A 17,431-nucleotide genomic window follows, 5' to 3' on the forward strand; every position below is an offset into this window, starting at 1 on the left:
ACACTACAACTTTACTTAGGATAAAATGATTTTATTTGCAATTAAGTATGGACTCAACGATCTTATGCACATTTGTGATATCCTAAATTCAGTTACAAAGAAGGCAGGGAAAATACATACTAAACAGAGACCTTAGAGATTGGTGCCCTAGTTCCAACTTTTACCAAAGCAGTCTATTCTATCAATGCAGTTTACCCAGCAATGCTGGAATTGACTTTTCTTTTAACTTATACCTACCTAATTTACCTTGTGTGGGCAATGCTCATGCCTTGGCATGTGAGCTGAAGAGGATGGTCAGACGACACCTTGCAGGAGTTGGTTCTTCCATCTATGACACAGATTCTTGGGATTAAAGGCAGGTAGTCATGCTTGGCAGGAAGTACCCAGCCATTTCCATAGCCAGGGAATTGACTTTTTATCAGTACTGACCTCTGATGATCTTATGATCTTATGGTGTGTGTGTAAGAGAGAGAGAGAGAGAGAGAGAGAGAGAGAGAGAGAGAGAGAGAGAGAGAGAGAGAGAGAGAGAGAGAATATAATAAATTATTGTAGGTCATATTTGTTTCTCTTGTTTTAGGTTAAAACAATCTACTTTTTGGGGGGCTCAATGATAATAACCATCATTAGTGGGGTCTTCAGTGTGCTTAGTGGCAAAAGAAACTGACAACCTCATAATATGCCAATTTACTTTATTTTATTTTCCCGCTGATCTGTGGATGCAGTGGACCAGAATGGTTTTGTTGTTCTAAATTCTAGGCTGTACATATGCAGTGGATAAGAGGTCAAGATATCTGAGTCTCATTTCGAACTCAGAGGAGAGCAACAGGAGCCACTCAGCAGCCCTGCAAGGCTCTTGCGAAGAGTCCAGCAGCATTCTGCTATGCCTGCTGGCAGCACCGTTGACATATTGAGAAGGAAATTTCAAAGCATAGCTTGCATCCCAAGACACTGGCACTCTGAATACCAACAGAAAATTATGCATCCTTGTCGTGCAGAGAGAAGGAAGGTCTGCTTTGTTAAATTCTGTGAGTTATTTTAAAGGAAATTCTGCCGGCTCAAATAAGTTGGAAATGAGATCTGTGGAGAACAGGCTGTAGAGACACATTGAACCCAGAGGCTGGCATGGGGGGTGGGGTGAGGAAGAAACCTATCCTAAGATCAGAATCAAAGTCATTTACCTACGTTTTTGTCTACTGAAATGTGGGTCTTGCTCTGACACCCGAAATAGATGACATACAACTATACTGGTCTCCTTTCCCACTGTGTATCCGTCTATTTCAGTGGTAACTATTCAAGCTGCAGTGAGTCAGGGCGGATTGTTGATGGCAGCAGCTTCAATATATCTGTGCCACAGAGCTGCAGGAAGAATTAAAAGGCAGAAATTAAAAATCAAAGGCATTCAGGTTAGCGTAAGTGAGACTTATCTGATTAAGGACAGTTTCACGAGGCACTGGATCTCAATTTTATCAAGCCCAAGGAGGAACCTGAATGGGGGAGACTGGTACTACCATTCCACTTCCCGAAGGAAGCTGTACATTTCAATATGCCATAGCAACAGAGTACGTATCTCATTAAAGGTAAACGCGTAATGCAGCTCAACAAATCCGTCCTGGAAACAAACATGGAAATGCAGTACTGATGTCTTCTAGTATCTTGTGGCATATGAGCTCTGCCCGAGATGTTTTGCTTATTGTGACTGGAAATTATTTTCAGAAGCTAGACTTTCTTTCTCTATGAGTAAAATCTCATTACAATCAAATGCCAAGAGAACTTAAAGAGAGGCAGGAACGGAAACATACCTGGATGGCAGGCAGTGGAGAAACACTGAAAGCCACATCTCAGGGTTTTTACATGGAACACTTTACAAAAGATTTTAAAGATAATTTTAGTGTATGTGGCTTTTGGGGTGGGGTTATGTGCAAGTGGGTGCAGGTGTCTGCAGAGGTCAGGGGCGTTGGACTCTCTGGAGCTGGAGTTTTAGGCACTTGTGAGGCACCCAATATGAATGTTGGGAACCAAACTCAAGTCCTTTACAAAAGTGGTTCTCATTCACTCTCGAAGGCCCTTATACTGAGCTCTTTCACATGGTATCACAAAGCATTTTATAATAACGAAGTCATTTAATTGTGCTTTAAAGGAAGCCTCAAAAGTGGATATATTCACCCTCATTTTCCAGAGGATGAAGTGGACTCTAAGAATTCAAATCTCTTGACTCAGAGTGAGTCCTTCAGTCCTTAAATGATGTACAGTCTAACTTGGGTCTCAAACCCTCATCTTATCAGTGATGTCAATGTGGTTGTAATATATGACAGCTAAGAGTTCTTGTTAAAAACAGGCAGACACAGAAGCAGATACAGACAAGCTTTGATGGTGCCATTAGCTTCACGTATTGCTTTAGCGACTTGTCACAGCTGGAGATTCTTGAGGGAGAAGTTCAATGGATGACACACAGAGAAAGCCTTTGCAGGCGTGCTAAGCTCATTCCCATCTCTTCTGTCACACAGAGGTTGCCCAATCCCCTGGGACAGAGTCCCTTCTTTGATTGCCTTAGGAGTCTTGCACCAGAGTCGTATATTGCATTTGACCTTATAATGTAGTCCTTCAGTCTTAAGACATTACAAAGGAAGACTAGGCAGGGGGAAAGGCGGGGGGGGGGGGTGGGGGGTGGGGGGGGGAGAGGACAGATAAAGAGAAAGAGGAGAAGGAAACTCTATGTGTTCAGCTCCAAGAAGTTAGTTATGTATAATTGTGAATCCTTGCCTCTGTTAAGCATTTTGATGTCTATAGCCTTTCTGAGAGAGATATAGATACCACCAGAAAAAGAAATGCGTTTTTTTCACACACCTTTCCCCTCTCTAACGAAGAGGATGATTTTGGTATTGCTTTTAAGTCAGTAAAGCAGAGGTAGACACCTACTTAGTTGCTCTTTGTAGATGTCTTAGATATGAAGAATAATCATGCCTAAACATTATATATATATATATATATATATATATATATATTAGTAAAATGTGTTTTCCATTCTGTTTACTGGAATCAAAAGCAGATGTACTTTTATGTTATATTTGTTCATGAGCTTGCTTACAGGTGGCTGAAGTAGTTACGTGCCTCATTGCTGTGACAAGATGCCTGGCCAGAACAGCTTAGAGAAGACAGAGTTCATTTTATCTCTGTTTGAGGGCAATGTCTAGGGGGAAGGAATGGCAGAAACAGGGGGTTCCTGGTCAATTTGTGTCCACAGAGAAGTCAGTCAGTCAGACAGTCAGACAGACACACAGACACGGGGTGGGGGTGGCATGGGGGGTGTGGAATACTGGTACTCAGCTCACTTGTTCTTTTTATTTAGTCTGGCCCCAGAGCATGCTGTTGTGCTGCCCAGGGTGGGTCTTTCCTCCTCAGTTAAACCTTTCTGGAAACTTCCTCATAGGCAGACCCAGAAGAATGTTCTCCCCGTGGCTCTAAATCTAGCTAAGTTGACAATGAAAATTAACCATCATAGTAGTGATACCCTTTGTCTTATCACACGTAGAGGAGATTCAAGAGTTAATTACCCGAATGGAAATCACGGAAAGATTTTGTTTCCTTTGCTGATATAAAAATAAATATTCTGTCAATCTATGGAGAGGCTTCACATATATGATGATGTATTGAAAATAATAGTGCTGGCAGAGTCAGCTTCCTCAACTCACTCTGCAGTTCTTAAAGTTACTGCCTTTATCGTTTCCCTAAGTGGAGCCTGACTCAGTACAGATCAAAGCATAAGCGTAATTAGCTTAAGAGATGCATTTCGGCAAATGGATGTCTACAGTTAGGGGTGATCTAGTGTGGTTTGGAAGGATTTGTTTTAGCTTGTAGGTTACAGTCTATGATTGAGGGGAGCCAACTGTGCTGGCTAGTTTTATGTTAACTTGACTCCAGCTAGAGCCATAGGAGAGGAGGGAGCCTCAGTTGAGAAAAACAAAACAAAACAAACAAACAAACAAACAAACAAAAAACGCTTCCATAAGATCAGGCTGCAGGCAAGCCTATAGGGCGTTTTTAAAAATTAGTGATGGGTAGGGGAGGGCCCAGCTCATTGTGGATGTGGCCACCCCTAGGCTGGCAGTCCTGGATTCTGAAAGAAAGCAGGCTGAGCAAGCCATGGGATGGTAAGCAGTATCCCTTCATGGCCTCCACATCAGCTCTTGCTTACAGGTTCCTACCTTGCTTATGTTTCTGTGTGTCCTGGCCAGCAGGACCCAGTTATTTGTGGGTACGAGGGGAACTGAAAACCTGCAAGAGAAATGGGGGCTGGGGAAGAGCGAGACCAAGGAGGATTCCTGTCAAGGTCTGTTTAATGAAGGCTAGGAGCCTGATTATAAGCACACAGTGAGAGAAAATAGGGAGGGGTCGAGGGGGAATTAACAAAGAACAAAGAAGTAGGCATCTGGGGACATGAAGGCTGAATTCTGACTGTACCCTGAGTCTTATCTCAGGAATGTAGATTCTTCCTTAACAGCCCAGGGTGTCAAGCTGGGCTCAGCACATAACTCAGGTCTTTAGAAGTCTTGGGAATCAGGAAGAGATAAGGAAAAGAGGACTATAATTCAAATGTTTAGAGTCTTAGGTGCCAGGAAGGGATAGGGAGGAGGAGGTGACCAGCTCCCAACACAAGGCCATTTGGCTTATTAGGGTGGGAAACTGCGAAAGGCTTACTTTCTCATGGTATGATCGCCAACATCTGTGGTGACTTCTTTCAATGATGAACAGTGATGTGAAAACTTAAGCCAAATAAATTCTTTCTTCACCAAGTTGGTTATGGCGTTTTTATCACAGCAGTAGTAACCCCAAACTAGACACTTACGTAGGAACTTGAAACAGAAACCATGGAGAACTGGTGCTTACTGACTTAAACTCACCTAGCTTTCTTATACAAGGACGGGGTCTTCAAAGGCGACCCCTCTCCCAGTGGGCTGGGCCCTTTCCCATTAATTAGCAATCAAGAAAATACCCCACAGACTTGGCCATAAGTGAATCTGATGGAGGTAATTCCTCAGCTGAGATTTCCTCTTCACAGGTGGGTCAACCAAAATTAGTTATCGCTGGAGGTGGTGAGAAATGGCGTTGAAGCTAATTTCAGTGGTCTATACAGTTTACTATAGGTTCACCTGGGCAGAGGGTATTTAAATCAAATGAGGTCTCTTAGTTTCTATGTCCCCATGAATAATTTTGTTTCTATATTCAATGGTTTCTTCCTTTTGGCAAAATGAACAAGGATTTACGAGGTTTGGGGTCAAAGTGAAGGGGCTAGGTCCTTAACTCACAAATTGAGTGAAACTAACCAGCCTTCCTAGAATTGAGGACACAGCCCCCATTAACACCATCTGGATAATTGGTCACCATGAATAATAATGCATAGCAAAGGAGATGCTTATTTATATGATGGTGGCCATTTTCTCTAGTGTTCTAAAGGTTTGTTATTCTCGTTGATAAAACACACCTAAGAGCCCCTGTTGTAGGACAAGTAAGCAGTATTGATTAGATATAGCTCAATTTTATTTCATTAGTCAGGTTTCAGATGTTATACATATAGCACTTAGTAACGCTGTATGTAAAAGGTATAAAGTGCTGAACGGACTAAAAGGAAAGATTTTCTCTGGCCCCATAGGCTGTCAGTTAGTCACCATGTCCGTCACACGGTCCCCCTCTAGCCAACTGCTCTTGGCTTCCTTGATGACTTACAATGGTTCAAGCACCCGGAGAGAATTTCAATGTTCCCTGGGTTCTGCTGAAGTTCTAGTCATGGCTGATGGCATTCCTCGGGGATTTAGAAATCCCAGAGGCCTTTCACCTATCAACATGTACTCTTGCCAGTGATGGAGACAAGAATCTTTATCCAAAGGTAGGGCATAGAGGCAAGCATGGAACGTAAAGTGCTACAATGTGTGGATGGCATGCTGTGTTCCTGGCAGCCTTTAGAGGAGCTGGTAGGTTCAGATTCAGAGCTGCTACTCACCTACATCTTGAGGCACTTTCTTTTAAAACATTTTTGTTTTGCCCAGAAACTACTTGACCAGCATACAGAAGGGACATCCTGCACACTGCGCTTTTAGAGGACCAATCTCACTGCTCCCAAATCCTAAAAAGTCCACCCAAGGTCAGGTAAGGATTAGTAGCCTCCTAGGACCCATTGTATGCTCTCAGCAGCCCCACGCTCCCCTGAGTCCAGAGGGCTAGCTTTAAAGTGCAGAGTATGGGTAAGCGTGGGCACAAAGAAACAATTCTGACGCCATCTGATTTCCAAATTGAGGACAGCTTCTTGAAGCTCCCAGGGGCTAGTGAAGCTCTATTCAATGGGGGTGTAGTGTTCTTATCAGATAAAAAAAATAAAATAAAAAATAAACCAAACAAACCAAAAGCGTTTACTGAGTTTGTTCTTTGCCAATTTCATACACATGTGATGTGCATTCTGATTATTATACCCTCTCCTTATCAAATTTTAAAGAGTGAATGGGTTCTCTAAAGAAGAGCTACGCACGGGGTTACAAACTTAGTTATGGATGAACAGTCACCCTCAGTCTCTCCTTGCTGCATGAAAAAGGAACACCCATTATGGGTGGTGAGGTGGTTAGTGGGTGAGTGGTCAGCGCCCTCCTCCAGATGGGCACTCCCACCCAAATATGAAACCAATAATCTCTCTCTCTCTCTCTCTCTCTCTCTCTCTCTCTCTCTCTCTCTCTCTCTCTCTCTCTCTCACACACACACACACACACACACACACACAAACGCACACACACACACACCGTGCAAAGTGGTCAAATCTAGAGGATTTGTGCCCAATTTGGGGGCACTGAATCTAAGCAACTGGCCTTTGTGTAAGAGCCATCTTCCCGTCGCCGCGGGGCGCGCGTCTCCACCGAATGTGCGGTGCCGTGCGGTGCGGGGGAGGTTCCACGGCTCCGGCCCGGGTCCCTCGCTCTGCCCCACACCCGCCCGGCGCGCGCCGCGCTGCGCTGTCCGCGGAGTCCGTGGCTGCCGCGCACTTGGCTGGGGCGAGAGGAGAGAGGGGTGGGCGGGCTGCTCGCCTGGCATTGGCGCTCTGCAGTGCAGTCAAGTGTTAGCCCAGCTCCCTATATGGTCGGGGATTAGCTGCTGAGGCTGAGCGAGGAGCAGGAGGAGGAGGACGGCGGAGGAGGAGGAGAAAGAGCAGCGGCAGAGCAGCAGTCAGCGCACGCCGCTGCCTAGGGGAAACAGAGGCACCCGAGGCTGGGGCGCAGCGCACGCCCTGGGAGCCATGGCCGAAGCGGGAGAAGGAGGCGAGGATGAGATCCAGTTCCTGCGGACTGTGAGTCTCGGCGACCGGGCGAGGCGGCGGGCAGGTGGGGAGGAGCGCGGCGCGGTGAGGAGGGGCTGCGCTGCGCCGCGGTGCGGGGCGCGTTCTCCGCACTCGCAGGCTGCAGAGGCGGACCAGCCACCTCTCCGCGGTGAGGGGCTGAGTGGAAAGGGGCCCCTTCTTCAGCCTTTCCCCCTCATTCTGTGCTGCCACCTCACACTCTCAGGTCTCCCACCCGGGACTGCTCGCTCTCCGGGCAACTCGCTACTTGGTCTGAAACCTTTGATGCCCAAACTTCAAGCTGAGCTTGGCTTGTGATTCCTCCGACCCAGAAGATCAGAGGTGTTCCACAACCGGCCTCCTGTCACCTCCACACCTTGCCGGGTCCCTCATTCGAGCTGCCTTCGGGCTCTAGGGGACAGTCAAGAAAGGAGCCAATGGGGCAGGGGCGAGAGTGGGGAGCCCGGTCTGGAAACCGGGCGCCTGATTTTGGTGGCAATATAGGGACTGATCAGAAGGGAATTCACCTAGTACTGTCCGTATCCCTTCTCTTTAAATCTCTATTCAGCAACTGCTGCTAAACCTTACTTGACTCACCCGCGGGTGAGAGCTACTGTTTGTGCTCCAGGCTCCCAAGAACCCTGCAGAATGGGGAAATCCCGGTCTGTGGCTCCGCGTCATCAGGTCCCCTTCTTGGCGCTGGATGGAGGGCAATGCTCCATCCCAGATTTGGGGAACGGGGCAAAGTCCAGCGCTGCCATGCCTGTCTTCTCCTTCGGGAGTTAACAATTCAAGGTGGTCGACCACCTTGAAGGACAGGGGGCAGCAGGTTGCTTCCTAGGACTGATTTCAGCCACCTGACCTTGAACATTTCATATAATCTTCTCTATGTAGCCTCAGTTTCCTCTTGTGTAAAATGGAGGCAAATGTAACTAGCATTCCATGAAAGATAATTAAGTGAAATAGTGAATTCCATAATATTTTCCAACTGCCAGACGCTTTATAAGTGCTAGGTGACTTTATACGAGGTAGGTAGGTCTGGAGAATTAGAATGAAATTCTTACCTTGCACTGTCCTCTTTAAGAGCGTCCTGCTTCTTTCTGTTCTGGTCATAGAGGACGACAACTTCGCTCTGTCCATCTTTTGGAACGTTCCCTCTTGCTTTGCAATTTCCTTCTAATAATTTTCAGACCCATCCTTACTTCCGTTGTCTCTTCTTCAAACACAGTTCCTTGGTCAAGGCTCAGTCTTGGGTCTTGTTTGAGGGACAGAGAAGACCAACCATTCTCCCAATACGTCTGAGAGGCCAGAAGCTCGTCTACTTTGTCCTGGTTCATCTTTACACTGTACACAGCCCACCCACTGTCTCAGGCCCCCGCAAGCTACCTGTTCTTCTCAGAGCCCCGTGGGACCCTTTTGCTTTTCCTCCAACAGGTGTCCTCAGTAGTGAATGACTAACAGCACAGGTGCTTCTGGGTTTGTGCCCTCTTCAGCCATGTTGTTTGTTTGTTTATTATTAAAAGTCTAGGCACAGATAATTGAGGAAATTTTCTTCAGGCAGCTTGAGGCAGCTTGAAGATGAGACTCAAGGAGTTAAGGTTAGGGATCCGGAGCCTGACCTCAAGTTTTCATGTAGGCTGCTTGTCTTAGCTTCGGTAGCCATCTTCCCAGCCTTCTCTGTGCTGGGCAGTGTTGTTGTAGTTGAGAACACCTGTAGCCAAGGCTTAAAATGGCAGTGGTTGTTTAACTTTGTCTCACCAGTTTTCTGGAGATCAGAGTAAATGGAACTCTTTTTAAAGCCAATCTAGAGACTCTGTGGGGTTCAAGCACCCTGATCAATAGTCCAGTTGCAGAGGGCTGAGTATCTGCACAGCTCAGAAGGAGAGCTGACGTCACCAGGGAGTAACTCCCAGGTATGACAAAACCAATTCTTTCTTCAGCAAAATTACTTGGAATTTTTTTTAAAGGACTGTGAGGTAGTTTACATGAGGTAATCTTAAGTACCATCTTCATCTTATTCTTGCTTGGAACAGAGAGAGGTACAGGAAATCAAATGGCTTGGCTGTGGCTGCCCAGCAAGTTGCTGGTAATTGTTATTATGTAATGTTAAGTTTAACTCCCAATGGAGCTGTGAGGTCTGCTCCAGAGGTTAGAATATTAGGAGTCCATGCAGATGAATTTGACTCTGTTCCTCATTAGCCATGAATTAGATGAAACGATTTATTGGAACTCTGGAAGCATATACTTGATCTCTGCGCGCGCGCGCGCACGCACACACACACACACACACACACACACACACACACGACACTATCTTTCAGTTTTTCAGAAAGTTAGAATCACTGTGCTCTACTTAGCAGGGTAATGTCTTCACCTGTGAATATACCTGCGTAGTACACGGGGCATTTTACTTTGAACTCACTCACTTCTACCTTAGCATATTTTTCTCCCCTACAAACGGAATCTGCTAGAGCATATTGGCCACGTGTCAATCAGCTTAACGTTGCTTTGGACCAGAGGTGACTATTTCACAGTGAAACAGAATCATCCTTTCGCAGCTGTGAACTTTAAAGGATTGCTGTCTTAGAGAGCAAAGGCTTTTAAATCTACCTTAAAAATAACTACAGAGTAGCATCCTTCTGTGGATACTAATCAAACTGAGGATGATGATAATGTCATGTGGATCACGCGAGTGACAACAGTGAAAGCCTCTAGAATTATCGATGGCATAGAATGAGCTAGGAGGCAGCCAGCCGAGGTGTGTTTGGTGTAGCTTTAGACCCTTATGAATTGATGTTCTATACTCTGGCACACTTGAAACCCACCATTTCCTAAGTAAGAGTGGGTCAACGGCAAGGGCTTTGGAGATGAAACTTATACTCCACACCTCCAGAAGGTGATGGAACCCCATAGATTCTGAAGTCACTGGAAGCCACGTCTGTTATGTAGAGAGACAGACAGAAGAATCACCTGATCTGTAAGGTTAGAATTTTCTCTCCCACTGCTTTTGGCAGTGGCATCTTTCTCCTTTCCAATTGCTCCTGCTGACGTAGCCGGTGTCACTGACGTGGCTCTGAGGCTGCTCAGAAGCAGATAAACCTGCCAGCCACTGATCCGAAAACAAGAAGTTATGGCGAGAAGAGTGACAATTACCCTGTCTTCAGACAGTTGGCAGAGTGGCTGGCATCAGGAGTGCCAGGAAGATGCGGTTTTCCCATAGACTACACTAGCCATTTAAAATTGCAACAAAGCTCTGAGACTTCACTCGCTGTTTTCATACCACAGACCTCTCCTTGTTAACTTCATTCTATCATACAGGGACTTAAAACAGAACTTGGGATGTGGTAGGCATCCATTTCTATTAAAGACAGGCTGCCTAGCTGAGCCCTCTCTGTAGAAAGTTGTTCTCCTTTGTCCCTGAACTGCTCTTGAACAAGGAAGGGTATTTGGATTGAAAGTCAGGGCTGCTCTCATCCCTCCACGGTGATTCAAACATGTCTGTGTATTAGATTCTACCAGTGATGTGAGTTCTTCCCTTCTGGAACTCCTAGCTCCTGGCTGCAGTGCTGGTGAACTTTTACCTGGTGGCTGCGGATGCTAGCTGGCTTCTCTTGTAGGCAGTGTGGATTTATTTCCCAGCTCTTGAAGTAGATACTTTTGCTCAGGATGCCAAGTGGGAAAGATGTGAAAAACATCCTGGAGCTGCAGAGAGCATAATGCAGGCAGAGCTAGAAGGCAGACCCCAGATACCCAGGTGTGGACCTCTGCAGGGCCAACCAGGGGCTCTACTGCCAAATGAGTGTAAATGCTAATGCCGGCCTTCCAAGGTCTCTACAGGGCCTCTCAACTACACAGTCTCTTCCTTGACAATCTCTCAGAGTTGATTTGATTCTGTACCAGCGTAGTAATGTACATAATATTCTCTTCTTCCCAGCGAAATTCCCCTGGTGGGTGTGAACAGGAAGCAAGGCCCTTTCTTCCAAGTAATCAAGTTGAGCCGGGAAAACTGCTTCTGATTTAGGGTGTTGTGGCTTTTAACTGCTGTGGACCAGGGTTGACCAGAGGTTTTAGCTGCTGAGCTTTAGGAAAAGAACTGATGTTTGACTGCAAGCTTGGAGACGTTTACCATGAGATGTGGCCCATGATGAAGAATGAGACCAAGAAACCAGCCTGCAATTGGTGGATGTATGACTAATGCTTTTGTTTATTTATTTTATGCAAATATTAAGGAAGGATGAGGACACTTAAGGAAATTGGGATTTTTTTAAAGCACGATTTTATCTTCTAACATTCATATAATGTATAGCAAGGACATTTCTTCAGTTCTTTTGGGCTTCTGAAGGGGGGAAAATGTTGAAACTGAAATGAGTGGGAGAAATTTATCTGGAGAACAAAATATTCTAATGCCCATTTTTGAAAAGTTTGTGTTTGAATAGGCTTATACCCAACCTTGTCTCTGATTATTTTATGATAATTTATTTTACCTTATCCCCTGGCTTTCCCTTTGTATTATTGCTACTTAAAGAATGTTCCAGTTAAAGCTACTGACCACGTGATTTTACTGACCTGGGATCCTTTCCAGTGACCTTTCTCTCCCTATGTGAGGCAAGGAGGACCCTACCTCTAGAATACAGTACTGTGGCTCCTTCTCCTCAATTTCACACCAGGATAAACCCTTATAAATTAGCTATTTTCATAAGGATACCCTCAATATAAGATTTATCCAGTAGGACTAGAAGACTGTAATAAAAACTTTAACATAGAGGAATTCTTGTTTCTTATATTAGTTTATTCATGGCCTTGAATGAGCCATTTAAGAAAACTGAGATTTGTTGTTGTTGTTGTTTCACCCTCTGTAGCTTACATACAGATAGAGATCTTGCATACAGAGATCTCTTACATACAGAGATCTCATATAAAGAGATATCTGACATAGAGAGATATTATTATCTGTATCTCTGAAGCTGCCTTACTACTAGGAGAGTCAAGAAAAGCAACAGTAATTCTAAATATACTCCCAATGACAAAAGCAGGTGCATTTCATAGGGCACTGTCATTGTGTCTGTCCTACAACAGGAAATCAATCCTGCTTGTGATTGGCTCTTGATGGAAAAGTACCAGAGTGATTCCCATCTCTCTACCATGCTCTGTGCCCTCAACCCACCCAGGGAGGACGCCACCCCGGTACTTCTTTGCAATCACGTGACTAGAATGACCCCAGACTTCTCTCAAGCTGTCTCTTTAGAGGATGCAAAGAGCAAGTTGTGGCACATATAGCCAGGCAGGCTTCTGGGAGTCCAGCTGTGTAACAGAACACTCACATGCTTATTGTCGTCTCAGAATGTCACCAAAGCCGCTACAGTCACAAGGGTACTTCTTGCCATTTAATCCCACAGCTCTGATTTGTGAAGCTTCCCTTCCCAGTCCCCTCTACTCCCTTTTAAAGCTCATTATTCCTTTCTCTCAGGGACTTCCTTTCCTTTAAAGCCGATGGAACTTCCCCACCCAGGTATTTCTCTGTTTCTTTTCTGTTTTCTGCTTGGGGAGAAGAGGGTCCTTTGCAAATCGTTTTGGGGTAGCTGGGCACAGATGCCATTGTGGTGGAGAGTGCAGCCAGGGCTAAGACTGTCAGGTAACCACGTTCCCCAGGGTGCCATGTTGGTCTTGCTGGTCTTAGGTTGGTGTCCTCACTCACGGACATTCCCTTGTTTGGGGTATTTTAGGGACACACTTCTAGCCACTGCAGTTTACCTTGGTTCAGTGAGTTTTGCCCTCACAGCACCTCTTCAGTTCAGAGAGGGAAGAAAAAGTGCTGGCACCTTACCCCATATCCTGCTACAGGGATGAGCCTGCTGAGGTGCCAAGTTTTTTTTTTTTTTTTTTTTTTTTTTTTTTTGTCTTCCTTATGTCATCCCTGATTCCCGGTTGTTCGGTTGTTCGAAAACAAAAGTTCAGATTGCCCTGAGGGGGGTGATACAGTACTCCAACGCAAAAGAACTACACCCCTTCCCCCAACTCCTTCCTTTTTGTAGCTCAAAGCATGCTATGACTCTATTGTCCTAACTGGGCTATTGTCCTCTGAGACTGACACAGCATTACTGCTAGGCACTGACTCACCTGCCCCTCCTGCTGTTCCTTCTCTCTATCCCTAGATAGTACACCCTCCGCTCACTTAGGGTGATCTTTCTTGGCATGTTTCCTTAGGGGGTAGCAATTATTTCATTCAGCTCCCAAGAAAAAGAAAACATTTCATCCTAAAAATCAGATTACAATGATAATCAGAAACTACCCTTTCCTCTGGGGTGATAGCTGCTTGCTTTAAAGTATGAAGCGGGCAAGAAGGAACTCTGGAGGCAGAGTTACAGCTGGCAGTGCAGAATCTTAGTAGCCATCAACACTTTCTGCTGAGGTCACTGTATGGGTGGTTTATGCTATAGGAAGTAGCCAGTGTGGTAGGCAAGGCAGAGCAACTGTAATAAAACCGGAGGAACCAAAGTGCTGGCTGATCTCAGGGTCAACATGACCTGTGTACAAGATATCTCTCTCCTTTGTCTGCCTCTGGGGTAAGACATTGTCTCAGGACATTTCCTCTACCAAGAAAACTGAACTGTGAAATTGTTAGTTCAGCAGGTACCACTACTGATTAGCATCATTAACAGCCGAACAAAGCGAGTTCCCAGAGGAGTAGGAGTTGCACTGGAAAAAGAGAGCATGTGGGAACAGCGCTTAGAGTGGCAAGTGTGTGGGAACAGCACTGGATCTTGGGGAACCCTGAGTAGGAGCAGAAGAGTCAAGGTACAGGAATCTGGGCTGCATGTGTTTGGAAGAGTGGGGGGTAGAGGGTCTCCCTGCCTATTTCAGCTTTTGAGCAGAGTAAAGGAAGCTGCAATGAGCAGGGTCAGAACTGTCCAGCCTAACTCAGGCCCTAGGAAGAGCAGCCTTTAGAGTCAGGATTGAAGCTAGTGTATATATTATCTAAAATGACTCTGGATTAAAGACAAGATCGAGAAAGGAAATCTCGGCTTTTCCTAAGATCATGTGGCTCTACTTCAAAGTGAGAACTAAGCATGCATCTTCCCTGAGGTAGAGGAGTGACAGAGGGATAAATTCCATTGTTAGGCACTGTATTCATTGATGTCTAACTCACTGTAATCCTAAGCAAATGCTCTGGACTCCCCCAAACCAGAACAGTCTTATAGAAAACAAGGAGAGTGCTGAGGTGAGACATAGGGGGAAAAAAACCCAAAACTTCCTGGACGGTGGGGCAATGTTAGCCCACCAGTGAGGAGGCTTGGCCGTACTTCTCTTAACAATTTCACAGTAGGGCTCTCTAAGTTCATCAGTCAGACCACAGAAAGCGATGGAAATTCTCAATGCCGCATATATGTCCATACTGTAAGGTATATTGATTTGAACTCCCATACTGTGGTATATAAGCAGGCTGTACGCAACTGTAGAACAGTAAGAGGGCTCTGGCTGACACATCACCACATTGACCCAGAAGCAGACTCCAAGAGATCAGATGGAAATGAGACAGCTGTCCTAGAAAAGTTTGAGTCTCTGTTGCAGGCACTCAGAACATGTGATTGTGGTTCTCCTTCAGGTCATTCTCTTCTGTCTAGGCTGGCGAACACTCTAAGAATAAACAACATTAAGGCTTTGAAGAAATCATTTCTTTGCAAGAGATGAAGGATAAAAAACACAAAAGAGAACACAACGGGCCAAATGAACAAAGTTAGAGCCATAGTGGTGGTTCTCAACCTGTGGGCCAAGACCCTTTTGTCAAACCTCGGTCTCTAAAAATATTTACATTATGATTCTTAAAAGTAGCAAAATTACAGTTATAAAGTAGCTAGGTGTCACCACAACAGGAGGAACTGTAGTAAAGGGTCGGCAGCATTAGGAAGGTTGAGAATAACTGTTCTAAAGTGTTTCATTTGCTGGATACCTGAAAGGTATCCTTGTCTGTCCTTTCTGAGGATTTTAGTTCACCCATTATAAAGGCATGCTAGAGATTATTACATTTCTGAGATGCTTCAGAGCATCTGTCTTCTACAGAGGTCCCCCCCATGCTGCCCCACCAAAAAGCTACAACACACACACACACATACGAGAGAGAGAGAGAGAGAGAGAGAGAGAGAGAGAGAGAGAGAGAGAGAGAAAGAGAGAGAGAGAGACTGACTTAGAATAACAGTTATTTGGTTACCTGGAAGACATTTACCTTTGTAAAGCATTAACTATATACATTGTGAAGTCCAGAAACACAGGAATTTTAATGCAGTCCAATCTGTTCCTTTGCACCTATAGATTAAAGGAACTCCAAGTTTAAACATGGGGGGGGGGGGAATCAAACAAATACCTAAATGTGTAGATCAGCTTTATTTGCAAAGAAAGGCTGGCCTGCTGCACACATTCCAACAAACAAACAAAATTCTTAACACTACCAGTCAAGCAAAACACATCTGCAGCAGGCTTCAGAGCTGCCTGCCAGTTTGCAGCTGTGGACGAAGCATCGGAGTCTGCTGGAATGAACGCACACTCCAGGAGGCATGAATATTTTTCTATGAATAGGACTGGGCTCACAACACATATCAAGGTCCTTGGATAAAATGTTAACATAAAAGATGATGTATCATTTATCACAGTATAAGAGAGAGAGAGAGTTGGCAGGCAGACAGATTAATGGGTTTAAGAAGTGATAGATGCTATCATCAAAATGAAGGCAGAGTTTCCTAGCTTTTGAGAACCCCTTAAAATTATTCTAGAGATAGATGTAATAAAATTTTAAGTAAGCAGGCTATCTAGCCAATGTTTATTGAGCAACTACTCTCCCTCTATTCTGCAAAAGTCCTTGGAGCCACACAGGTGAGGAAGATCTTGTAATAGTGAATGGCCGAGAGCATCATGTTAGGAGGATGCTCAGCTGTGTATGGAAGAAGCAAGGATACCTGTTACTTTGGGTGTAACTTTTTGCATCTTTATATGGTGAATTCTGGTTAATGTGTATGACCTTGGGGCATTTAATTTTATACCTGTCTCCTCCTCGTGTGTTAAATAAGGGTGCTAACAGTGCCTGTTAGAGTTGTTGTGAGGATTAAACGAGCTAATCCATGTAAGGTGCTTGGAGCATCACCCAACAGATAGTAAGTCCTCTGTAAATATTAGCTATTAATATTGTCTCAACAAACAGCGCAAACATTGACATTAGTCACATTAGCTATTCAAATGTCACTACATATTCATTTTATAGTTGGAAAGTACGAAGAGACAATCCCCTATGGTTATTTTATGGTCTTGATTCTCAACCTTCTCTTAACTATAAATACAAGCAGGCCTGAAAAATGGAAATGAGATGCAGTAGTTGAGCCCTCAGGAGTATAGCTTGTCTGGTTAGTACTTGAGGGTCTACTTTGCAAAGCTTCTTGATGCAAAAGCCAGTGATTCCCCTCACTGGCAATTTTTACTCATGTCAACATGTTTTGGAAAATTCTCAAACATGAAAACCTCATTGCCTTGATAGGAGGAGATATTTTGTCTTTTGTTCAGCCCATGCTTTAATGCAGAATATTGTCTCTCTGGGAATCCATATTGTTACATGTGTGATGTAAAACCATGCCAGGAAGTTTGGTAAGGTAGAGCAGGTGGAGACTCAGAGACTTGATAGGCACACATCTGAGGCTTAGGTGACTCCCAGCTCACTGCCAGACTCCTGGCTTAGAACACATGCCATGCTTCTCACGTAAAAGAGGCATGACCTGTGCTGAGGTTGTGGGGTTCTGAGACTCTTGGACATTCAGGCACCACTGGGAGTCACAGAAGAGCAGAGAACGGAGTTGGGAGCCCATGGGTTGCATCTAGGCTGGAGCCTGTGGGGAGGGGTGGAAAGGGAGCTCTGGCTAGTCCTAGCAGGGCTAGTCCTTGGCTTGACAGCAACAGGCTTGGTGGCAGTTGTAGCTGGGAGCGCAGAGAGACCTTCTACTGGAGATTAGACCGTGGCTTTGTAGGCAAAGGCCCTCTTCATGGCTTCCCATGGCAGATCTTGATAAAAAGAGGCAGCCCATGGTTTTAAACAGTTTATTGTCATGGTGGAAAATGGATTCATAAAATCATACCCTCTTT

At 45.0% G+C, this 17,431-nt stretch overlaps 1 protein-coding gene across 2 annotated transcripts in view; it reads left to right on the forward strand.

The window, feature by feature from the left end:
- Positions 1-7,101: 7,101 nt before the first annotated feature.
- Ryr3 (ryanodine receptor 3) overlaps positions 7,102-17,431 on the forward strand; it is a 569,960-nt gene continuing 559,630 nt past the window's right edge. For both annotated transcript variants that reach the window (XM_029469442.1, XM_085834580.1), the window contains exon 1: positions 7,102-7,324. In XM_029469442.1, coding sequence (XP_029325302.1) covers positions 7,274-7,324 — 51 coding nt within the window. In that variant the 5' untranslated portion in view covers positions 7,102-7,273. The remainder of the gene's footprint in view (positions 7,325-17,431) is intronic.

This window comes from Mus caroli, unplaced genomic scaffold (genome assembly GCF_978045245.1).
Source record: "Mus caroli unplaced genomic scaffold, Mus_caroli_1 scaffold_2, whole genome shotgun sequence".
Taxonomy (NCBI): domain Eukaryota; kingdom Metazoa; phylum Chordata; class Mammalia; order Rodentia; family Muridae; genus Mus; species Mus caroli.